We start from the raw sequence: 25,061 nt of genomic DNA, 5'->3' as shown, positions 1-25,061 counted from the left end.
CTTTGCAAGTAAAACGCACTGACAATTTTTGCTGAAGGCTTTCACAGTGAAATTAAAAATGCTCTTAGAGACTTTGCAAGGAATGGTGTATAGCAAATACTGGGTTTTCCAGTCCTTTCAGGAAAAGAACGTGTTTGCTTTTCTAATGTTCATGCCCACTACTTTGTATATGTCATTATTGCAGGGGTTCCTCATTTTCTCAGTGACAGATAACGAAGGCTTTTATTTAATTACAGTTGCTTTGTGTTGTACAGGTGAGCATAAGATTCACTTTATTCCGGGAATGATTGGCCCCTTTCTCGGTGTTACACTTGTTCCACAACCAGAAGTCCGGAATATCATGATTCCTATCTTCCATGACATGATGGACTGGGAACAGAGAAAGAATGGCAACTTCAAACAGGTGAAGTTGCTTCCCAAGCATTTGCAGTATTATTTTTCTTGCTTTGTCTATCTGTCCAGTTGGAAACAAGGAGCTTGTGTCTGTTGATCTGTTTCTGATTGTAAAGAAGATGTTGTCATGTGATTATATGAAAATAGAAAATTTGAAGCATAACTCACAAAACTATTACAAGACTCCCACAATTAGTTAAACAATGCACTTTATAGCAAGCTACGTTTTCCATGAACAGAGAGGAGAGGGGCGATGTGCTCATCGCATCAGAGATGACGAAAAGAATTTTAAGTGCTGGACTCTCACTGCTCCCGTTGGTCTCACTTAGATTATTAGTCAACCATTAAACAGGTCAGACTGAGAACCAAAAATGGAGACATAAAGATTTAGCCAGTATTTGTGAAAACAGTTGTCTTTGTTTCTCTGTCTTTGATTTCCAGCTAGAAAACTATATTGTATAATTAAATAGTTTTACCATGCTTTGAAACAGACTTTGTGACTGTATATTCTTTAAGAAATTGTAGCAACTTCCCTGGAATGGTTATGCCCAACAACAGTGCTGTGGTTTCCACCTCTTGTGACTGTAAAACAGGCAGTGGAGTCTTCATCACTTTGTTGCTCAGTGATGGGCAGAGAATTGCTTACTATTTCTACTGCAAAACAGATCCCTGAAGTGCAAAGTATTAATAATGAAGGATTACTTTGGACTGGAACCTCAGATGACAGTGCTTCATTGTCACTGTGTTTGGGACAATACTGGGGGGCAAGTATCTGCAGATAAGTGCTCTGAAGTAGTGAATTTTTTAAAAAATTTATTATAATTCATATGATTATTTATTATCCACAAACTCATTAAAATGCCGGATCTAATCTATCATTCCAGGAGAATGACAGACCTTTTCCATAACCTAAAGGCTGTGTGGAAAAGTATTACCAGGAACTGATGTTTTTCTCCCTCAACTCCCTTGATTGTTACTATTATTACTACTACTACTATTATTATTACAGTAGCAATTGATCATGGTCCTCTTTTTGCTGTTTTAGCATAACAACAGAACAGGCCCTGTTCTGGCATTTAAAGTTATAAGTATCTACAGTCATCTTGAAGTTTCTGGACCTCTTTATACTTTCTGTATCAAGATGAACTCTTCATAATCTTAATTTAATTTTTATATTCATTAATGTATCCTAAACAGGAACTCCAAGAATATTTCTTAAATTACCTGTGGAGCAAATTCCCACACTGCTTTATGAAGTATATGTCAATTTTCTACGATTAAAGACAGAATAGTTATCTGTATTAGTGAGAATGAAATAAACAGTTAAATAGCACAAGATGTATTAAACTTTATTAACATTAGCTGCTGGAACCAGGAAGTTATTTGTTGTCTAGACAGCTGGACAGATCCATTACTGATTTCTGTCAAGTCACTGTAGATAACAAGCGAAGAGAGGGTAGGGGGTTTTAATTTTGAGCTTCTCTTTATTTTTTGAATACTAAATTGGTTGTCAGAAAATATAAAAATCCCAAAAATTAATTTTCAAGCCCTTTTTTTTATTTTCTTCAGTAGCTCATGTTTTAATGGCGTTATTTTTTCAGTGTTATTGGATAACAGTGCAGTCTGATTCATGGACTAAATCAGGGCTCCCTTTAATGATTTCGGCAACAAGAACACCAACTCCATTTGTGTGCCACTGGGTGATTTGCTTTTCCTTCTCATTTTTACTTCCTTTGCAAATTGGCAGCTGAAAAACATGGAGAAACTCAAACTATGCTTGTCTTTAAATAAAAACAAGCCATATTTCTGCAAACAGTTTCAACCTTTAGGAACCTCTGTCTTCATTAGTACTGAAAGTATGTTTTCTGTAAGATTTCCAAGACTACATGATTATTTTTTTTTGTTTAATGTTAGATACATTGATTTCTGCACTTGAATCAAACTTGATAATAGGATGTATTAGACTTGGGGGGAAAAGAATACATATTCAAAACAATTCTAAGGGAAGAAAAATGTAATGATACTGTTGTGGCCCTTTACTATCAGTGTGAAAAGAAAATGTGTCCTACAGTCACAGAGAGGCTTGACAAAACTGGGTTTAATGAACAAATAATCTTCCCGTGTAATGATAGCTGGATGATTGGAAATCAATTACCTACCCGCAGAACCATCGCAGCAGACCAGTGGCAATCACGCCATGAATTAGCGTTTCTGCGTGGATATTCTGTTACAGTACAGGATAAGGTTTCTCTGGTATTAATGCTTCACAGGAAGTGTATCCAAGTGATTTATTTGATCAGAGAATAAACTTCAGAAATTCCTGAGGAGCAGTGCTATGTGCCCCAGGATGTTCATTTAGACCCTGATAAGCAAAAGGATAATTTAGTTTTAGTCGTCCTATTTCGCTGAAAAATGAGAAAAGTGCATCCATTTAACTGAGCCACAGAGCAATAAATCAACTCACCCGTAGAAATGGGTAGCCCCAGGGCATGAGAAATAAAATATTCTTCCAGTCTTCCTAGTGTTTGGATCTCTTGTCTTCTACATGAACAGCTGATTTGTAACCAATCGCTTCTTCATCCAGGTGGAAGCTGAGTTGATCGATAAGCTGGACAGCCTGGTATCCGAAGGAAAAGGTGATGAGAACTACAGGGAACTCTTCAGCCTGCTGTAAGCTATGCCAGTTTCTGCTCACTCTTTGTTGTGCAGGGCCATTGAAAGAGTCAGAGCCGTGATCTGTGTGGCTGCAGCAGCTACAGTGCCGATCTTCAGAGAAACCAGTAAAGGGCTGTCAGGTTTTCATGATATGACTGAGTGAAATAGAAATATGTTGCTTTAATTCTAAAAAGAATATAAAAACCTAATTTCTTTTTTGTCTTCTGTGAAATCTAATGTAAGGCTACACAGGTACATAGTTATCATGCTCCTATCAAAAACTGACTTTGCTACAGGAGCCAGTGCCTTTCTTTTTACATAGCAATAAGTGAAACTATGGCCTTAGGATGGTTTAGAGAAACAGCATAGTCAGTCCTTGTTAGAACAAAAGAGATTTTCCTTTGCTGCTTTCTATTTTTGAAGGTTGTGTTTTGGTTGGCTCAGCAGTTGCAAGTTGCTTCCTCCAGAGCCCATCATGACACTGTATTTCCACTCCTTTTCACACCAAAAATCTGTGCTCGTAAGGATAAACTTAAAGAGTTTACATATGCCTTCTGACTTTCCATTTAGTTGTCTTTGATTACTGATCTGTCTCCAAATTTCATTTCCAGTGATTCTAGCTTATTTCAAGAGGACTTATTTTGAACTCGAGTCCAGAGCAGTTAACCCTGAACCTTTTAATATTCCAGTCAGCCACAGAGATCAGCAGAATTTTAGCCATATATTTCAGACAATTTTATGTGGCCCCCAATAGCATGCTGGCAGTTTGAGGCATAAACCTTTGTTTTGCTAGACCCAATACTTGTATTTCTGAATTTACAATTGCACATTCCCTCATTTTCAAGGGAGATAAACCTGCCCATCCTGTATGTTTATCTGTAGTAAGCATGTAAATGTATTCAGTTTTGATTTGTGCATATTCAGCCTTGGGAAGTCTGGCACTTTATGCATACAGATAACATAAATCTATTTCAGGGATAAAGGAAAGAAAATATCCCTTTTTTTTTTTTTCTTAATTCACCTGGCAAGAGGAATATTATGCATTTCCTTTGATCTGGTTGAAGACATTTGTTACCCAAAATGTTAAGAATTCAGGGACTGTAGCTTGTTACTTATTTTTTGATGATAGTGGCTGCATGCATTACCAAGAAACACAGCCTGGAAGTCCAGACATCTTTCGTTTATATTTGCTACTGACTTTTCTGAAAGCAATGTGAACTTTGAGGAAACAGTTCCACAATTTCACAAAGTTAATAAATGCTGTGCGAAATAAAGAATTGCCCCTGAATTGTACTGTCTCCAATTACATTGCTGAAATGTGAACTGGCTCCCTCAGCTGGAAATCCTTCCAGTACAGAAGAGTTTGCCTCTTGTGAGGACATGTATGACACTGAACAGGATTTCTTTCCTCTTGCCAGTATAGAAGTTGTAAGTTCTTTGACCAGAGATCCAGTTTCAGGAAATTAGCATTAAATTTGCTTTCTCTTCACTTCTTAAGTATTATTTTCAGTGTTCTCACTGTAGCCTTCTCTTATCCTTCACAATTGTCTCAGTGAGATTGCTCCCTGAATTGTCTAGTTAGCTGAGCAGGAAAAGATTGCCTTTATTTATTTACAGTTTAAATAAATTATAATTCATGGTTGTTTGGTTGATTGCTGATTAGAGATGAAAATCTATGTAGGGATGAGCAAAGAAGAGGTATTTGCATTAGTTTCAAACTCCCTTCCAACCTCTGACTGCTGTTAGCAGTATTTAAGCTACAGGTAATAATGTGGGAATCGACTGTTGCCACGAGCATTGCTCTTTTTCATCTATTTTAAATGGCAATGTGAATTCTGTCAATTCTGTAATTTCCTTGTCTTTGCTTCATGCTGCCTGGAGTAGAACCCAGCTCTTTGGGCCTTATCCCAGGTAAGATAGTAATTCTGTGAATTTGTTTCGTGAGGGAGAAACCCAAGTTGCCCACAGCTGTCTGCATGCTCTATACCATTTCCCCGCGTGCCTCATCTTCTCCCTTTTCATCTCCAAACAGTTTGCTGGAGAAGATTGAGCAGGAAACATGGCGGGAGACTGGAATCTCTTTTGTTACATCAGTTACTCGTCTCATGGAGCGTCTGCTTGACTATAGGTATCTGGCAACAACAGTAACATATTCTAAGTATAAGGAGTTTATAAAGAGGTAGTACCAAATTTCTTTCCTATAGGGAATATTTTATTGTTTATCAAGCTGCATACTTCTCTGACGGCAAGTATTATGTAAGCAAGCCTAACTCATTGCTGCTAGGTTCTGAGCAAAAATCCTAAAACTGGATCTCCGGAGCCCTAATTCTCATTTTTAGAATGACAGAATCATCTTGGTTGGAAAAGACCTTTAAGATCATCAAGTCCAACCGTTGTATGCCAACAGCAAAGATAAAGAAAATTTTTAATTCGTAGGTTTGTACTAACGTTTAATCAGGTTGCTAAATGATTAATTCCTCCTATCATGGAAATGATCTTGCCTAATTCAGCAAAATAGATGCTAAATGCAAGAATGATCTTGAATGCCTTGCTGAGCCAACATGTGCCAAATGCCTCACCTAGACACAGAGGCTAGGAAAACTCTTCATCTGAGGGAAGTCTGACATGTCAGCTGGTGACTCGTGTGCAAGACTGCACTATAAATTAGGCATCTTTTGTTTAGTTTTAGACTGAAGTTTGCAGGACCATGGTGTCAATACAGCTGAGCTTTGTTACAAAAAAATATTTTAACTTCATATATGTACACACACACTCAGAGTTGTTTTTATGGAATGACAGACAATTTGAAACTATCTAGATCTGCCCCAAATATTTCTATCTTTAGCCTACTGACAAGAGTTCAAACAAATTTTTCTGCTGCTGCTGCTCATTATGGGTGAAAACCTGTGACTAGGCCAGGCATTCTGCAGTCCCAAATCCTTTTCTGTGCTGTTTAGTTTGCTCTTTTTGTTATTCTGACCAGTTTGATCCAATCTCCTGTTTGTTTCCTGACAACAGCTGCTGTACAACTACTATGAAGACCAGATATCTGAGACACATTTAAAGGGAATGCGAGGGAGCCAATTTTTTTTTCTAATGTGATTTGCTATCAACACAACTTTGTTGCACAGATCTATGTTTTCATGCTTAATTGAGGAACAGATACCAGGTTTTAATTGATTTTTAATATATAGCAGATTTTTTCATTCCCAGAACAGGGAACTGCATTCGAATTTGGAAATACACAGGCATCCCTTGGAGTCCAGCTGCCAATTAGCTGACACAGGAGTTCTCAAGAGTTTGCTCTGTCGCCGCTTTAAAAATTTTGTCTTTTTACAAACGAATGTGACTTTTTCAAGTGAAGATTAGTAATTTTTGAAGCATTTAACTTTTTGTACTGCTTGAATGGGTATCATTTCTAAGATATTCCAGAAATTAAAGATAAATTTTGTGATTTAACTTACCTATGAAAAAGTTAGTAATCTAGTCTAAATTACTCAGGTTGTATCTTTCAGCGTGCCAACACTACATTGGGTAGCTGAATTTATGAAAGCTAATCCTTTGACTAGGAAACATTAAACATTAACATCTGGATAAATAACAGTTTTTCACTTTGATAGTAGATCTTTTATCTGATTTTTTTGTTCAGATTCATGTAAGAAATGAAGTAGCAGTCATTTCAGGTGCTTGTTCTCAGATGCAGACATGTAAAAGGGCACTCAGATCTCAACATTTACACCATAATATGGAAATTTTTCTTAGAGGAACTTTATAAAATAAAGTATATGATTAACTGTTGTATGTGATCCAAAGAAACTCTGGAGGATAAGATAGCTTCAAATTTATTTTAAAAGGACTTTTTTTGCAGATGTATGTTTCAACATTGCTCTGCTTCCTTAGGGACTGTATGAAAGGAGATGAAACAGAAAACAAGAAAATTGGCTGCACTGTTAACCTTATGGTAAAGATATTTCCTTTATCTCTTTGTGATACTGTGCAATGTTGTCAAAACTGGGATGGGAAAGGTTGGGATAGGAATCTGTGTCAGGCAGGTGTAGCTTCGGAATCTGAGCACTGGGATGACAGAACAGAACAGAGGTTATGAGGATCCCCTGGAGGTCTCTGCTCCAACTCTCTGCTTAAAGCAGGGCCAAATAGGTCAGGTTCCTCAGAGCCTTGTCCAGCTGAGTTCTGAGTATCCCTCTGACAGAGGTTCTACAATCTCTCTCGCCTTTTTTTTCCAGCTTTTGACTACCTTCATTTTGAAAAAAATTCATGACATGATGAAATTAGTGGGTTAAATCAGTGTGAATGTGAAAAGAATTATTCCTTTACTTTTACACCAATAATGTGTTCTCTTTTCAATACCTTGATGCATACACGAATGCTGCTGATTGTCTTGAATGAAGGATGAATGTAAATAAGAATGACAACTCTCATTTTCCTTTCACAGAATTTCTATAAATCTGAAATTAACAAGGAAGAGATGTACATCCGCTATATCCACAAGCTGTGTGACATGCACTTACAGGCTGAGAACTACACAGGTTAGTAACACATCATATGGGGTCTGTTTGAAATCCTGGTGAAAGTTTTTGACTCTCCCAATGTTATACTCCAACATGATTCATTCTTTTGGAAAAAATGCGTATGAATAAGTTATGGCAGTTGGGAAGATAAGAAGCTGAGGTCCAGCCCATTCCCTCAAGTGAAATGATGTGTGTCTACACCCACACGACCATAAGACTATTCTGTTACACCCCGAATTTTACTTTAAAGTGTTCTACAAGGAAGATTGATCAAAAAAAATCAGGACAGCAGAATCAAAGTTAGAGGAAAATTAAAATCACAAAACCATTGTTATATTACCATTTGCCATATTTTCTTGCACTGTGGTATTTAGGGAGCACTTAGAAAGTGTATAGACTCTAATTCTGTGTTGTCCAAGCTCTGTTTACAGCTCCAGGCCCCAAATCTAGTTACATATCTGAATATCTGACTGTGCATTTAAATCAAGTAGCTTATAAAAAGAAACTGGACAGATTTGTACCTAAAAACCAATTTCAGAGGAAACACCTTTGTGCTGCTGTTTTAAGCAATTGACTAATTTAATGATCATCTAAGACTTCAAAATGTCTTCCTCAAACTGTAAGCCATAAACTCCAGAGTGTTTAACAAGCAGGTCTAGTGACCTTTCAACTCGTTGGTTCTATTTATTTGTTGTCATTGATTCAGTATTTAATAATTGCCTTTCCAACAGAGGCTGCATTTACTTTGCTTTTGTACTGTGAGTTGCTTCAGTGGGAGGACAGACCTCTGAGAGAGTTCCTGCATTATCCGTCTCAGTCAGAGTGGCAACGTAAGGAAGGTCTGTGCCGTAAGATTATCCATTACTTCAACAAAGGGAAGGTATGCCAACTTCTTCCTCTCTTCCAGCAGCTTCCTTCCCTTTTCCTGACTTACTTAGGGCCTGCAAGCCTATCATCTCAGTTCAGTAGTCCGGAAGTAAATTTATATCAAACGGTTTTATAACTTGACAAATTGCTTTTTGGCTCTCTGGATGAAAAAACAGACGAGAAAATGGACATGGGTATTTCATTATGCATAACACTGGGAATTAAGTTTATGTAGGCCAACAGGAAAAACACCAAAACATTTTTATACCTTTAAGCCAAACTTTGGGTCACCTGATATGGCAGAGAGCTCTATGAATGCCAATTCCTTAGTTTTTTGGGGGTGGGACTGTGTTTTGTAGTTGTCTATGCAAACTGCTGTGTTAGGACTCAGTTAAGGACTTGTTTTGTGTCTAACCTACAGAAGTAAATGGCAGGCAATGCACTGCAGGTGTGCCTTTATTAAAAAAGATTTAAGTCTCTTCTGTGTCACTGTTACTTTAAAGTGGCTTTCAATTAAAGTGCTGTTCCATCCATTGCACAAGATGAAAATCAATACATTTCAATTTCACATATTTGGTTTTGGTTTTCTACAATAATTTTTTTTTTAAGGTGTCACAGTCCCTTATGTCGTGGCAGTTTGGGAGCATTTCAGAGGTGAACCTTAAAAGTGATATCAGCTGTTGGAATATTTTAAATTTTTTTTCCCTTCTCTAGAAAAATTCCTACAGCTTGTATTACTGGAAGATAACATCTGCCTTTGTGCCTCAGGGTTGTTTTTGCCTGTGATGGCAATGACAGTGGCATTAAATACAAATTTGATTTGGTTATACAGGGTTGCCATTCCAGATAATTCTTTCCTAGCCCTGATAATGGAAAGTTGCATATGGCAGAGACATTCTCTACAGAACCTGCAAAAGGACATCAGATTCCTCTGTGTAGGAAGAAATGGCCTATTTATGAGGAAGTGATTAATTAATAATATTTTTTTTTTCAGCCAGAATTATTCTTTTGTAATAATACTGCATATGGCTCTCTTTTTAGTTTCAGAACTTTTCAGGGGGTTTTGGACTGCACTTAAAAAAAAAAAAAAATTACTGACTTGTCCAAATATTGCAGTACTGTACTCTCTGACTAGACAAAGATGATGTAGATACTATGTAAAACGAATGAGCCTGTATTTTTGAGAAAACAGGCAATCCATATCTGCACTGAAGGGGAGTGAAAACTTGATGGATGTAATTTTGCTATAAAACTCCTAACAGATTATAGAGTGTTAACCTCTTGAGGTTTTTTCCCCATTGGATCCTTTTGGAGTTACTTGACTTTGTGTTTTAATCCTTCTTTATTGTAAATGGTAGCTGAATGACTCAATAATCCACTTAAGCAGTGTGTATGTCACTCAAACCATGGAAGTGAGAGATGCTGAGAAGCCAAATCCTCCTGTTGCTTTCCAGCACTCTTTCTGTTGCTGTGTAACAGGGAACAGCTCAGGGAATGGAAGAAACTTGCTTCCCTCAACTTGTGTCTGATAGTTTCTTTCTGCACCACCCTAAGATGGTCCCTCCTGAGGTCCTGAAGAGTGGAATTTGTTGTTCCATGTCCTTCAGTTGCATTTCTAGAGTTAAGTTTCTCATGCTGCTCCTGGCATCTTCCACTAAGTAAGGGAGTCAAAACAGCATGAAAAGGGTGTAAAAATTCTGCATTTGTTAATGGGAAAATATTCTCAGCACAGGAATGGGGGAAAACTTATGGCCACAAGACTGTCTTGTGAGATTGACATAAAAGGCATGCCAGTGGAGGGCAAGGAGTGGTGGCATGGCCCATGGCAGGCCTGGAGCACTACAGTGGAGTGCAGAATTGAGTACCTCCCATTCTCAATAGTGTTGGTAGCAGCCCTGTGCTGGGAAGGAACAAGGTGTTCCAAAGCCCTTTTAGCCTTCGCTCTCTCTTTGTGCTCCTTCCTGCTCATTTCTGCTATGCTTTAAACTGGTTTATGGCTCAGTCAGCAGTGTGTGCAAGTGCATAACTTTAAATGAAAATTTTTATTTTTTTAAATTCACAATTATGATTTTGTCTGTTAAAACTCAAGGTTTTCTAGTTGGGAGACTGTGAACTGGATTGATCATACTTCTGGACAGCAACAGCTTGAAAGCTACACAATCTTTTTCTGTCCAGTTAACTGCTAGATTTTCTTAACTAAAAATTCTGACCAACTCCCATCACAGCATCACAGTATGTATTCTCCTTAGCACCAGTCAAGTGCCAAGACACCCAAAGCTGCATTTCCAAAGCAGTTCATTTTTAGATCATATGCTCCATACCCAACATTTGAACTAATCTCTCTTATGCACCCTCATTAGAATCGTATTTCCAAAAGAAATCTGCATATTGGGATGTGAGTAAATAAAGGTTGCCATTCATAAATGTTGATTGTCTCTACCTGTGCTTCCTTGTGTGCAGTCAGCAGCACTCAACAGAGAGTTGCTGGTGCCACAGGAGAAAGCTGCAATAAATGTCATATAAATGTGCTTTTCAAGAGAAGGACATAGTATAGAACATGCAAACAGATCAGATGTCAGCAAAAGAGAAAGCAATAATGATGGAAATTAACGGTGGAGACATTAGGAAATTATTAGAAGAGGGGGGAAGAATGATGCTTTAGAGGGAAGTGGCACTTGTGTAGCACATGGAATTACATATTAAATTTCTACACTGGGAAGATGTTACTCATTAACATCACAGATCTTACAATGGAGAATCCCAGTAACTCAGATATCCTTTCATTCTCTTTGCCTTTAAAATATCTGCAAACTCTCTTTTTGAAGTTACCTGTATATTTTACTTCTTTGCTTCTGTATCTCATCTTGTATCTACAGAATATTCAACTAGCACAGTGGAATTTCTCTGTGTGGAAATCTAACAGAAAGAAAGAGAGAAAGCCTGAGTTAGGATGACAGGAATAGTATCAGGGTACATGTAAAAGTGCTCATATAAAGAGAAATCAGATGTGGTTACATGTTGTTAATTTCATTCACATCAGAAAAGGAGCATAAAAAGGTTACATCTTTAGGATCACCTCAAGGGAAGGCAGCAGCTTTCTGGTTAGAATCATAGAATATCCTGAGTTGGAAGGGACCCATAAGGATCATCGAGTCCAACTCCTGGCTCCACACAGGACCAGCCGAATCAGAGCATATGGCTGAGCTGTCCAGAGGCTTCCTGAACTCAGTCAAGCTCGGTGCTGTGACCACTTCCCTGGGGGACCTGTTCCAGTGCCCGACCACCCTGTCAGTGAAGAACCTTTTCCTGATATCCAACCTAAACCTCCCCCATCACAGCTTCATTCCTCAGGTTCTGTCACTGGTCACCAGAGGGAGGAGATCAGCGCCTGCCCCTTCGCTCCCCCTCGTGAGGAAGCTGTAGGCCGTGATGAGGTCTCCCCTCAGTCTCCTCTTCTCTAGGCTGAACAAACCAAGGGACTTCAGACTCTCCTCATATGTCTATCCCCTCTAGACCCTTCACCATCTTTGTTGCCCTCCTTTGGATGCTCTCCAATAGTTTTATGTCCTTTTTGTACTGTGGCACCCAAAACTGCACGCAGTACTCAGGGTGAGGCCGCACCAGCGCAGTGTAGAGTGGGACGATCCCTTCCCTGGGCCGGCTAGCAATGCCGTGCGTGATGCACCCCAGGGTACGGTTGGCCTTCCTGGCAGCCTGGGCACACTCTTGACTCATGTTCAACTTGCCGTCAACCAAGACCCCCAAGTGCCTTTCAGCACGGCTGGTCTCCAGTGTCTCATCACCCAGTCTGTGTGTATAGCCAGGGTTGCCCCTTCCCTGGTGCAGAATCCAGTTCTGTCCAGAAGACAGATTAGAGAATTATGTAGGCTTTGCCACAGCATCCCATTTGGAAGTGGGACTCTGCTCACACTGTGTGACAAAAGCCATTCATTCCTAATTGTTGGTTGTATTATCTTTCTCCAAATAAGTTCCCAGAATCGTGAGTGAATTGTCAGTAACAAGCAGTATGTGCGTGTAACTTCAACAGACCGTATGCCTCTGTTACCATCTTGAAGAAGGAATTAATCTGATACTTAATGGAAACTGTGTCATCGCAATGCATTTTCACTTCTAATCCCTGGCATTTCATACCAAATGAACTCCCAAAATTGAGTTTCCATATTCCTCTCAGCTCAGTTGGTGAGAACATTCTGGTTGCTGTGAGTGTGATTTGCTTTGGTTTTGCAGAGCTGGGAGTTTGGAATCCCGCTGTGCAGAGAGCTGGCCATACAGTACGAAAGTCTCTATGATTATCAGAGCCTCAGCTGGATTCGGGTAAGTAGCAGCAGTTCCTCTCCGTGTAGCCTCTCGTGTCATTCCCCAGGGAATTTTGCTCTCCTGTCAGAACATCCTGAATTTAAAAAATAAACATATTCCCTGTATAGCTCCACTGACTCCTTGGCCATTGATTCATTTCAATAACCTGGTAGGTCCACTGAAGTAATTCCTATGTCTGCTAGCAGTAAACTAGGAGCTGGGCTTGCCTATTGCAATTGCATATTTATATATATATTTGCATAAAATATTTTTGCTTTTTTAAAAAAATTATATATTGTATACTGATATTTGTTTTTAATTCCAAAAATATCAAGGACAGCTTGTGCCTCAGGTGACATAAGAGGAACGAGAGAGAAAGAATGGAGAAGGCAAATGTTTATGGCATTCTTGTCAATTTACAAGAATCTGATCCTCCAGTAAAACCAAACACATGATTAAGTCAGGGCATGTTTGCAGAATCATGCTTTAATCAGAAAAAGTCAAAGTTCTGCTTGTTATTTAAAAGCTCTATGAGTGTGGAAATAGTTCATCTGCTTTTATCCCCTGGGATAGCATGCATATGTCCAAATTTACGATTTATGATACGTGAATATATTATTACACACAGTGGTTTAAATTCTCTCTAGAAGTCAAATTTATTCTCATCTGAAGATACCCATCTAACTAGGTCTCATGAACTGCACTTCTGAAGAACCTATTTTCTTCACATTGGCCCTAAAGAGAGTACAGGTGCCATCTTGGTTGTGCACTTGTTTATTGTAGACATCTAAAATAGGGCACTGTGAAAATTTATCCCAGTGTACAGGAAATACTGTAACAGTACAGTGATCATGAATGGTTAGCAAACAAACCTATTAACAAGCCTTACTCAAGTTGTGAATCAAGGCTTTCTTTCCTCACCATCAGTAAATTAGCTATTCTTGCTGCCTCTTTATTATTCAGATTTAATCAACAGGCAGGTGAAGAGCATCTTTGCTGATCATGTAACAAATTCACCTCATCCTTTCAGTCCCCTGTGTGAGATCTGTTTACTGTTCAAGTTCCCTAAATCTGTGGTGACCTGAACTGACTTGAATTACTCCCCACTCTAAAGAGTTTTTTCTCTGTGCCATTCACATTATTCAACACATTGCTTTATTCTTCCTGAAAGGACTTTGGGACCTTCTCTGTTTTCGAAAAGGAGTTAATATGGATTGGAACTGAAAACAAAACCTTGATGCAATATTCTAAGTCAAAGCTGCTGTTAGGGTTCCCTGCGGTGGAAGCAATAATGTCAAACGGATTCTTCTCTTTAAAAAGCTATCTTCTTGCTATAGTGATATTCCTGTGAGCCTTTCCACTGAGATTCAGTTTTGCAAGAGGTCCTGAAATCCCATTCTTGATACAAGCGCTAGCCCAATGCCACAAAACTAGTAATTGGAACTAGAGAAAAGCCCTTTTACTTTTTCCAAACCAATTTTTTTCTTTCATGTTAAACTTACTGGTGCACAGAGCTGTACAAGATTTAATTTTGTTTCATCCTTTTTCATGCCCCTCAATTAAGGCAAAACCAACTGAATTGATAGAATTTTCTGGGCAGTAGTATAGATTTTGAGCTGTAGGAGAGAATAGGACACCGTGAGCCAGGCAGGCAACACAGATCTTAATCTCAGCTTTGCCATTAATTCTGCAATGCAAATAAAGTTACATGCAAGACCTGTTTAATTTAAAATGAGATATAACAGAAAAGTTGTCATCTCCAAAAATGTAAAATGAGTATGATGATACCATAGTCTGTTCCACCATGTAGACTGTTTAATTAATAATTTTTATCTTTAAGAGAGTTTCAGTCCTTTCATAAAAGTTGTGGGGGCAAGAGAGTAATGTCACATTTTAATGTGTCTTGAAATTCTAATGTTTTAAGTGCAGCTTTAAGGGTCTGACAGCAGCTATGTTTTTCCTCCACAGAAAATGGAAGCTACCTATTACGATAATATCATGGAACAGCAGCGCTTAGAACCTGAGTTTTTCAGAGTTGGTTTTTATGGTCGGAAATTCCCATTTTTCTTGCGGGTAAGCCAGACTTATACAAGATATGACGAAGTGACCAGGCTCAGAGTAGCAGTTAAGACTTTGTATTTTTGTTGTGGAGATATGATGACTACCATTCAGCTTATTTTTTTTACGCCTGCACAAGTAGAAACAGCTTTCTGACTGAACTGAAGGATGTGGTCCATTGGGAATGCTCTTAGGAAAATCAGAAATTTGACTCATGCCTATGTGTATTTTTGATGATCTGCACATGCAGCACAAATTGCCTCTATATTAAGCAAAATGCTGTATTGCAGCAATGTGGGTCATTACTCAACTAATTTTCATCATCTCAAATTACACACTTTAAAAAGTCTCACATGACAGAATGATGCTAATACCAGACTGACGACTCCCTTACGCTATCTACAAGTGAAAATTTCCTCTCTCTCCAACAAAAAGCCTAGCAGCTTCTCTGGACATGTCCTCACGTTGAGCTTATTGTCTCCTGGTCTATACAGGATCAGCTGGGTGTGCAATCCATTTAAAAAGTGAAATTATCTTCTTTTCCTAATAAGGAATCAAACTTAAAATGGGTATTTGTTCATACAATGTCTTGTTGCTAGTTCAGAGCAAGGAAGGAATATAATCTGACAACTGCTGTAAGAACTGTCTGAAAATTGATGATAGATGCCATCTAGCTTGACAGGACAAGCTAATTTGAAGCATGCTTTCAAGGCCTTAGAGGTGCATGTTTTGTGTTCTCTTTAAGGAATGGTTTGACAAGAGATGACACCGCTCTTGAGTTACACAGTAAGAAGCCACAAAAAGCCAAACTGTGTACCAGTTTTTCCCGTAGGGTACCCATTTTGAAAATTGCACTCTTAAGTCTCTCTCTGATTACAAAGGGGTTTTTTGTTTGTTTTTTAACTAGGATTTAAATGTTGGTGTTTAATTACAGTCTTTTAATGGAAGTGTGGTGGGGAGGGGGAAAGTAAAGGCAAGTTGGAATTAATCAAGGTGAAAATACCAGTGGATAAAGTGGTAGCTTCATGTTATTCAGAGGTGAAGTTGAACAGTGCCATAATGCAGCAGCCTGAATTGGTGTGTAGAACACACGTGCAAAGGAATCTGAGGAAATGACAAGTGTTGCAGTATGAAGCAGTAGCTGCCCTTTCATGAAGATCTCCAGAGAAAACTGACAATTTCTTGGTTTTATATCTAACAACAGATGTTTCAGAAAACGAGTGACAACAAAAACATTATGGCACATAAGACTTCCTACATTTGATGTAGTATCAGTGAATCTAGCTTATCTTACTGTATTATGGATCCTACCGTTTTATCTTGGATCCTGCATGGCCTATGTCTTTAACACTGCACAAGTTTTCAGTGCACAGCACTTACTCTTTGCGAAACGGTGTAACTATATGGATACTTGGCTGGAGACATTAACAGCGAACATGAGCTTACATAATTATAATCCTTGTTAATTCTGCAATTATATTTGGTAGCAGTACTTCTGATAGCAGATTACTAATGTAGCAATTTCATTAAAAGTCATCCTCCTCCTTTCTCTCTCTAATGATCCATACAGCATACACATTGCAAAGCACAGACTAAGCCCATTAGCAATCACATCAGCATGGATCACCCTGTAAAGAGATTGGAAGCAGCTATTCTAGAGAAGAAAAAGATTTACATGGATTTAAAATTTTCAAATGGATATGGGAGTGATTTAAAGTGATCAAATAACTCCATGCCCTTTTCTCATTTTTCTATTGCTGTATAGCTTAAGAAAGGAAATAACCACTTCTTTCTGCATCTTTGATTTTGAAGACCCTTTGTCTAGAAAAGTTATTGCTCATGCTTCTATGAATTCTGCATCTATTTCTAGCGTTCCTACATAAGTAAATTAAAACTGTCCATGTCTTCTACCTACCAGAAGTTCAAGTAAGGCCTGACAAGCTGTGTTCTGAGATCTTGTGTTGGCATCTGTCTGAAGAGTCTATTAAATTTAGCTTTGAGGTGTTTTCAGGGCATTATTTTTAGAATCACAATAACTTTATTTATAGGCTTACAGTTTTCTGGATTGCTGCAATCAAAAGCTAAAATAGACAATGCAGTAAGTGCCATGAAGAGATTCACCTTCAAACATGGACTCACTCCAAATTTAATAATAGCTGCAAAGTTTGGGCATTACAGACTGAACTGTCAAGATTCATCATGAGGTTTTTCTCCCAGTTCATTGGTTGCTGTGACTGATGCATACAAAGTGACAGATGTCACAGCTGGAACATGAGATCTGTTCCATAAAGTTGAAATGCAAAGCCAAAGATAACTGTACTCCTTGGCTGTCTTTTATGATTGGGTTTTGCTGCTTTCTCTTTGATTTTGCTACAAGATTAAGAACTGCTCAGCCAGAACCCTTTTCTAGAGCAATTAGCTAAATGTCAACACATATACTGCAGCTTCTAAATGCAAGAAATAGGTTGGGATTCTTTCTTTATGAGGGTGAAAAATCTCCCTGTACTTCCATTTATTGTTATGTGTGTAAGAGTTAAAACTACCAGAATTAGAGAATTTGCCTGCTTTGATTGGTCTCACATCAGGAGACATTAACACCAATCAAAATTGTGTTTTGTGGTAATACAGTTAAGACGCTGGAAAACAATCTTTATGATACTGAGGACTTTAGAAATCCTGTATCTTGCTGGTCAGAGTTTGAGATGGCTCAGAAAGCATGTAGGAACTCTTCACAAGTGATTTAGTGCCTCAAGAGGCATATCTAAATGCAAGCTTTCCATTACTGGCAGAAACAAAATTTTGTTCATCAAGAAGGAAGTGCTTTTAGAGCTGAAAGGGAATTTGCTAGGTGGCCACTGAGAATTCTTGGTAAGGCTTTTCCATATTACTCCACTACAGATGGGAGTTCCTGAGGATATATTGTTCAACATGATCAGATGTGGATTGTATGGCCATGACAATACAACAATGATTAAACAATGACTTTTGTGAACAGTTTGTTACAACTTCTCTCTAAGGATAACTGATAAATTGATAAACATTTATCTCCCTCGGTTCTATGAAATCCTCAGGACTTTTATCCATCTAAATTGTATCTGACAGCAGCTTTCCCAGTGAAGAACAGCTAAGCTGGAGACTTAGTCTTAAGTTTTGGTTGGTATATTTCAGTATAGTCCAATTAAAAAATAGTCCCTTTTCAGTTGTCAAAAAGCAAGTAAGAAAAGACAATATGACTGAATGCTAGATCAGAGGCATCTTTCTGTTGAGAGAGCAGAGGAATACTCCATCACTTCTTGATGAAATACCTTGTACAGAAAAAGGAAGGAATAAAATACGAGCTGTGTTAAATGCACATTTTACTCTCACGTTAGCATGTTAACGTTGTCATTTATCTTTGTTTTTGAAGCAGTAAAATTTAAAGTGAGATAAAAGCCTATAGAATTTAACTTTTAAGGAGACTGATTTATGCTTGTCCTTCTTGCAGAACAAAGAATATGTATGTCGGGGCCACGACTATGAGAGGCTAGAAGCCTTCCAGCAGAGGATGCTGAGTGAGTTCCCACAAGCCATTGCAATGCAGCATCCAAACCACCCAGATGACTCTATATTGCAGTGTGATGCCCAGTGTATCCTTCAGTGAAAGGGCAAACTATGGTTAGAACAACTGTGGTAGAGCACAGAGAAAGGCATTGAAAAGGTCATCAGCTTGGATACTTCAGTTCCTAAGTGTCTTTGGTGGAGCTGGAAATGGACAAAACATACACCTGTCTACAGCAGACATTAAGTGGTTCATTGCACTATGCATTTTTGGAGAGAATTGTCACTTTTTATTCAGGGAGTAATGCAGGTCATCTCCGATGTGTAAGGGAAATACCTGTCTTTGGTCACATCTGCTTGGTCACATCCATGTTTTAATCTTTACCAACAGCTTTGCCATAATTCATGTTTTGTTTATGATAAAATACATTAAATAGAATACATTAACAGTATTCCCGATACTTTCTCTTGGATGACATTTTGTTGGGAAAAGATATTACTTCCAAAGTGTTAATTTTCCATTGTGTTTATTTTTCACATAACATGGGGGATTTTTTTGCAGTCTCCCTTTCTTTTAAATTTCTGAACTCTTTCATACCTAAGGCTTTAAATCTCATTCTTCTCATTGGTAATCTGTGCTGTGGTTTGATGCAACCAGTATAATGCTATGTACATTTAAGGACTGAATCACATAACATTTAGTGGGTGTGCAGAGACTATTGGAGATTTCAGTCATGAGAACACCACTGTTTGGCTTGTGTGACAACAGTAAGGGTATTGTGCAAGACTTTAACCATATGGACATTGTCAGCAAGTGAAATCTCCTGAAATTGGTTGGTGTTTCCCATTTGTCCTTCTAACACATGCTTTTCACTCTTCTCCGCTATATAGCACTGATACCTTCATAGACAGTGGGGTTGTTTATATGTGTATTTTGGTTGGTTTGTCTATGCTTGCAGAGATCTTGTCTGCAACACTGAGGTTAAACCAGTTTAATTAAATTGGACTGTAAATTGATGAAATTAGGATAACTTTGGTTTGTAGACAAAGCTGAAGTATCGAAGGTGAAATTTATCAAAGGTAAATATTAGATATTTAGGTACCTAAATATATCAAGATCTACAAAAGCTCCTGCACAAATGAGGCACCTATCTCTAATTAAAAATAACAGGAACTGGATATTTTGCCTGCTGTAGGTATTTTGGATGTCTTAATACATACTCTCTGCATCCTCAGGTATCTTCCTCTTCAGTTAATCTGGCTGTGAGGTACTATAACTCTGTAGACTCCGCTAGTAGCTCCAGTCTAGTGTTCTGTTGTTTCACTTGCAAAAGAGTGTTGGAAAACAAAGAGGAATGTGACTTTGAGTTCACCATCCTGTTTATTTCCACAGTAGAGATAGCCTTCCTGTTTGATGTCCCGTGGCTTTCTTTGACTACATAATTTACAGATTTACAGATCTATGCAGTGACTCCCATCCCAGACAATATAGATGTGCTACAAATGGACCGTGTCCCTGATCGCATAAAGAGCTTTTACCGAGTCAACAACATCCGGAAATTCCGCTATGACAGGCCTTTCCACAAAGGCCCAAAGGACAAGGAGAATGAATTTAAGGTAGAAGTCATGAATAAGCAGAGTTTGTGTTAAATCTCTTCAAGGCAAATACTGTCTTATTATTTTATGCTGATACAGCCTTTCAAGTAATCCTGATTTGATGGCCAAATATACTACAGTAACTTGAATAACAAGTAGCTGTTGAGTCCGGTGGTTACATGCCTGACCTCATAAAAGCATTGTTCAGTTTAAAGGTGAGTTATTTGAGTGCCAGAAGTGATGCCTTTTGAAGCAAGGATGTTTGGGGTTTTTTTCCCCTCTGGAATTTTTTTCTTACTGCCATATATATCCACAATGTTGTCTGGGTTCCCATGAGAGAATTGGTGGTCAACCTTTAAAAATTAATAGAAATGTTGACTGTGTTGCTGTAGAGCATACTGAATGCTGGTTTTGTTGTTCAAGTGACTTTCTGCAAAGTAAGTAAATGCTCAGGAAGTCAGTATGTTCTTTTCTGAACTTTACCCCTGTAGCACCTGTAGTAAGAATACAGATGATGTGATTGTGACTCACTGTGTACCTCACATCCTCAATTACTCTTTGCAGAGCTTGTGGATTGAACGTACCACTCTGACCTTGACTCACAGTTTGCCTGGGATCTCTCGTTGGTTTGAAGTGGAGAGAAGAGAACTGGTAAGATTCATAGTTCCTGTAATTGGCCTTTGAAATGATGAGTTACTGAGGACATGTGCTAGGCAACTTAAAATTCCTTTGGCTGAAATCTTGCAGTTTCAAATTATGAAGTTTACCAATTAGTAAGTATATCTTTTTCCCACCACTTAGTCTAAATAATTACTGAATATAAACAGGGGAATTATGTGAGGGAACATGGTAGTATAATGGAGACAATGCCAAAAACATGGAATAATTGCATTGTTGCTATGTCTTCAGTATACAGAAAGAAGTTCTCACAACTGAGTGACCTGAAACACAGCATTGCTAACAGTAAAGTTTGTTATTAGAGCTAATTTTCTACAAAGCAGGAAAAACTAAGGCGATCACTGAACAATTCTAGAGTATCATTTCATTACAAGGAAGATAATAAATCTCAATGAAGCATCCATGGAATTAAAGTATATTTTATTGCCTTTGAGGTTGAAGTTAGTCCTTTGGAAAATGCCATTCAAGTGGTTGAGAACAAAAACCAGGAGCTGAGAACACTGATAAGCCAGTACCAGCATAAACAAATGCATGGTAACATTAATCTTCTCAGCATGTGCCTGAATGGAGTGATTGATGCAGCTGTTAATGGGGGAATTGCACGATACCAGGAGGTAAGCCAGGCTCTGCTTCTGAATTTAGTATCATCTCAATTTTATTTGCATTTCTGTTTCAAAGAGTACGACATAATAAGATAAGACATTCTCATGTACATTATCTGAGGTTAAAAACCCTAGTTGGTTATTCTGCATCAGTGCTTGCATAGCCACACATCAACAGGAGGATCCAAAGGTGGAGTTGGGATATCACACTGAAGTAGGTAAAGTTCATAGTGGGATTTCTCAAGAATGAAACTCGGCTTATGCGGAAATCCTGACTTGGCAGGTAAAAGAGTGAAGCAGATTTTTTTTTTTTTTTTCATATTGCTTACATTATAAATCCATTTTGCAATAGAGGCAGTGGGCTCAGAGTAATTGAGACTAATTGGGCCTATAATCAGGAAAAGACACTAATTCGTGCTACTCAACCATTATCTTTGCTAGCCTAATTTCAGACTCACTGTAACCCTAAAATGATCGTCTATGCAGTATGTTATCTGGCATAATCTTTGGCAAGCTGCTACTTAGACTTACCTTTTGCAATGCAGAGTTTAGGGTGAAATAGTGAAAAATGGCTGAGTGGCCCAGGGGTGTGGGACATGTCTTCCTTACAGAGCCGTGAAAAGAACGTCTTCATGCTTTACATTAGTTACCATGTTACTGACTTAATTCCTTTACCTTTAGGCAGTTATGTGAAGGAAACTATATGAAATTCAAATAACTGGATGATGCAAGGCTTAGTGGTATTGCTCATCAGTATCACTGGGGGAAACTTGGTCAGATTCATGATTCCACAGAATCATCAGGGTTGCTGAAGCTGTACTGTAGCTTTACCTGGATCCCAGAGTGCTAAAAGCAATAAAGTTGAGCTGCTGCTGCTATCTTAATATATTTCATTTTCCTAAGATTTCTGGACCTTTTCCTCTCATCATTTGACACCAAGTTACGATGAAATACTTTCCAGTAAGCAGAAGGCTTTTTTTTTTTTTCCCCCCCTTTCTTTCTACAGGCCTTTTTTGATAAAGATTATATTGCAAAGCACCCTGGAGATGCCGAGAAGATCACACAGCTCAAGGAACTCATGCAGGAACAGGTACTGTTTTTCAGATGCAAAAGAACATTGCTACAGTGTCTGGATTCATCAGCGGTCAGTCTAAACATACCAGATCCAACTGATTCATTCAGAAACAAAGAATTTTGGTAGAGGAGATTTAAAGTACATTTAAACAAAAAAGAGGGGGGTGAAGGCCAAGGAGTTTATGCACAAGCCATTCACCTTATGGGATGAGGTGAAGCTCAGCTAAAAGTACATTAATTTTGTTGTCTCCATTTATTACCCAACAGACATCTTGCCACGTTTCAAGCCTGCCATTCATTTTGGGCATTTTGAATTATGTCTTCCCAGTAAATTTCAAAGATAATCAGAGTCAGGAGAGGCCAGGTCAGGCTTGAGATTAAACTGGCAGAACTACATAGGAAAACTTAATGGCTATTTATATTATCTGCAGTTTTATTTTTCCTTAGTGTCTCCATGAAACATCTTGGTAGATAAAGCTAGCTGGATGCTTTGATGGGAGTGAAATCAGAAAATCGCCTGCCTCTTAACTGAAAGTTTGGCAAGATACATACCCCATTAAACAATGTGTCCAAGTCTGAATAGAGCTACTAGGCCTGTTTCTTCAACAAATCACTTAACTGCATTTCAGATTTCCCATCTGTAAAATAAAGATAATGCTTATCTCCCTTCAGTCCTCAAAAGGACGTTTGAAGATTAATTAGTTATTGTTATGTACAGACTTTGGATCATGTAGGGAATTATATACATCTTAAGCCTGTTATCGTTAATATTTTCATCTGAGAGCTTATATAATCTCCTTCAATCACTAATATTGTATGTTTGACATTTGAAAAAGTGACCTTTAAAAATAAATAATGAGCAACAGAAAGAGTGACTATGCAATGCCACACTGCCACTGTTCAACTCAATTATTAGAACCTCCTTTTAGAAATCTCTGTTGGCAACTTTAACCCCTTCTCTGAGACTGGGTGGAAGGAATTTTCTTTGCCACAATGAATTATCTGTGTGAGTACATAATGTTGTTCAGTCGGGAGAGAGAATCAATCTGGTAATTTTTTACAGTTATCTCTTAACACAGGTAATCCAACATGACGCAAATGTACTTGTCTCACACTTAAAGAACTTGTTGAAGTAATATGAACTTGCCAGGTCTCTTAAGCTTGCTTAATTATCAGCAGTCTTGTGAATGAACAGTGGCATATTTTACAACACTTTCTTGCACACAGACAGAACTGCGGGATAGGCTTCTATTCCATCTCTTAGACATGATTTATGTGAGTTTGTGATGTTATGTTCTCTTTTTAACAGGTACATGTCTTAGGAGTGGGTCTGGCAGTCCACGAGAAATTTGTACACCCAGAAATGCGTCCCCTACATAAGAAACTGATAGACCAGTTCCAGATGATGCGATCCAGTCTGTACCATGTAAGCTGATAGTAATTTTTCCCATTTTGAATCATTCAGAGTTATGATTAAACTTCTATCAGTTGCAGTAAGGTTCACAAAAGAACTGGGCTGATACAGCACTGATTGCACCTCCTGGATTGCCAAGCTATCAAAAGGATTCTTGATTTTTGTGCAAGGAAGTCTGTTAACTAAGCCTTTATTTTACATTAGAATTTTTAATATTTGTACATTCTTTGTTGTATCACAAAACAATTGTCAAGCTTAGTTTTCAGTTACTGTCTTACATAGTAGAAAATGTTGTAAAACAAAGGAACAAAGATTAACTAACAGTAAGTGTTAGGCATTGAGGTCTTTGAAAGAACTGCTGTAGTTTGGAGTAGCATGACATGGATCAGGCCCTCCAGAAGTGTTTTTATATACAGTGACAAAACTCCTGTTGGTTAGTTTAGGCAACATCATCCTCTGGTGATCAGGACATGCACTGTTATGGGTCTGTAGTTCCTGTATAGTCAATGGAACTGCCTCCAGAGCATGGTTCACACCACCTGTTCTATATCAGAAGTACAAATACCATCCTCTAGGGATGATACCTTTCCTTCTATGTGCGCTCTGCTGTACATTAGTAGTCCGTGACAATTATACTTGAGACATCTTTGTTAGGCAGGTCTCGGAAATTTGCAGTGCATTCTCCTCTTCCTGGTATAGTGAAATCTTGATGCGTACCTAGACGCTATCTTGAACATTATGACAACCAAACCTAAAGGGTATCTTCCTATAATGTAAAAGAATTATTTGAAATATGTGTGCTAGCAGTGAGAAGAAAACTTGTCCTTTTCCATGACCAACTTAGCTTCTTTCATTCTTTCATACAAGAAGTACGTTTCCTTTGCAGGAGTTACCTGGTTTGGATAAGCTGAGTCCGGCCTGTTCTGGCACCAGCACACCACGCAGCAATGTTCTGGTTTCGCATGGACCTATGAGCCCAGAGAGCATAAAGTTGGTGCACCGACACAGGTACCCTGTTTTTTCCTACTGAAATATCTAGGATCTCTGCAGACCACTGCATTAAGATTCACGGATCTAAGAAGTGGTTAACAGTACCGCAGGAGGAGCAGAATGAGTTTTGTCAAACGGAAAATTGTATTGCTTGTTTTAGAATCTAACTCAGTTTGTACCCATTTTTAAGGATCAAAAAATGTTCACATCATTGTTTTTTATAATTCTGATCAAATCAGAACCCAAATGTAAGAAAGGCTGCCAAGGCGTTTTGATCAGAATACCAAAAAATGGCTCAGACTTCACAGAAACATCTGAAAATACGGATGCTTATTCAAACTGAATACCCAT

The 25,061-nt window shown here is 38.3% G+C and overlaps 1 protein-coding gene across 17 annotated transcripts in view; it reads left to right on the top strand.

Moving 5' to 3' along the window:
• Positions 1–25,061, top strand: part of DOCK3 (dedicator of cytokinesis 3) — a 217,965-nt gene that overhangs the window by 174,667 nt on the left and 18,237 nt on the right. For 11 of the 17 annotated variants that reach the window (XM_075762869.1, XM_075762877.1, XM_075762878.1 and 8 more), the window contains 17 exons: positions 255–403; positions 1,995–2,093; positions 2,978–3,063; positions 4,933–4,959; positions 5,081–5,176; positions 6,949–7,009; positions 7,502–7,595; positions 8,309–8,457; positions 12,693–12,779; positions 14,730–14,834; positions 18,304–18,445; positions 19,807–19,973; positions 20,517–20,603; positions 21,065–21,244; positions 22,239–22,322; positions 23,616–23,732; positions 24,607–24,728. In XM_075762869.1, the coding sequence (XP_075618984.1) occupies positions 255–403; positions 1,995–2,093; positions 2,978–3,063; positions 4,933–4,959; positions 5,081–5,176; positions 6,949–7,009; positions 7,502–7,595; positions 8,309–8,457; positions 12,693–12,779; positions 14,730–14,834; positions 18,304–18,445; positions 19,807–19,973; positions 20,517–20,603; positions 21,065–21,244; positions 22,239–22,322; positions 23,616–23,732; positions 24,607–24,728 (1,852 nt within the window). The remainder of the gene's footprint in view (positions 1–254; positions 404–1,994; positions 2,094–2,977; positions 3,064–4,932; positions 4,960–5,080; positions 5,177–6,948; positions 7,010–7,501; positions 7,596–8,308; positions 8,458–12,692; positions 12,780–14,729; positions 14,835–18,303; positions 18,446–19,806; positions 19,974–20,516; positions 20,604–21,064; positions 21,245–22,238; positions 22,323–23,615; positions 23,733–24,606; positions 24,729–25,061) is intronic. The other 6 variants (XM_075762879.1, XM_075762876.1, XM_075762874.1 and 3 more) reach the window with 3 other exon arrangements.

Source organism: Balearica regulorum, chromosome 10 (genome assembly GCF_011004875.1).
Source record: "Balearica regulorum gibbericeps isolate bBalReg1 chromosome 10, bBalReg1.pri, whole genome shotgun sequence".
Taxonomy (NCBI): domain Eukaryota; kingdom Metazoa; phylum Chordata; class Aves; order Gruiformes; family Gruidae; genus Balearica; species Balearica regulorum.
This window is presented reverse-complemented; position numbering and strand designations above follow the sequence as displayed.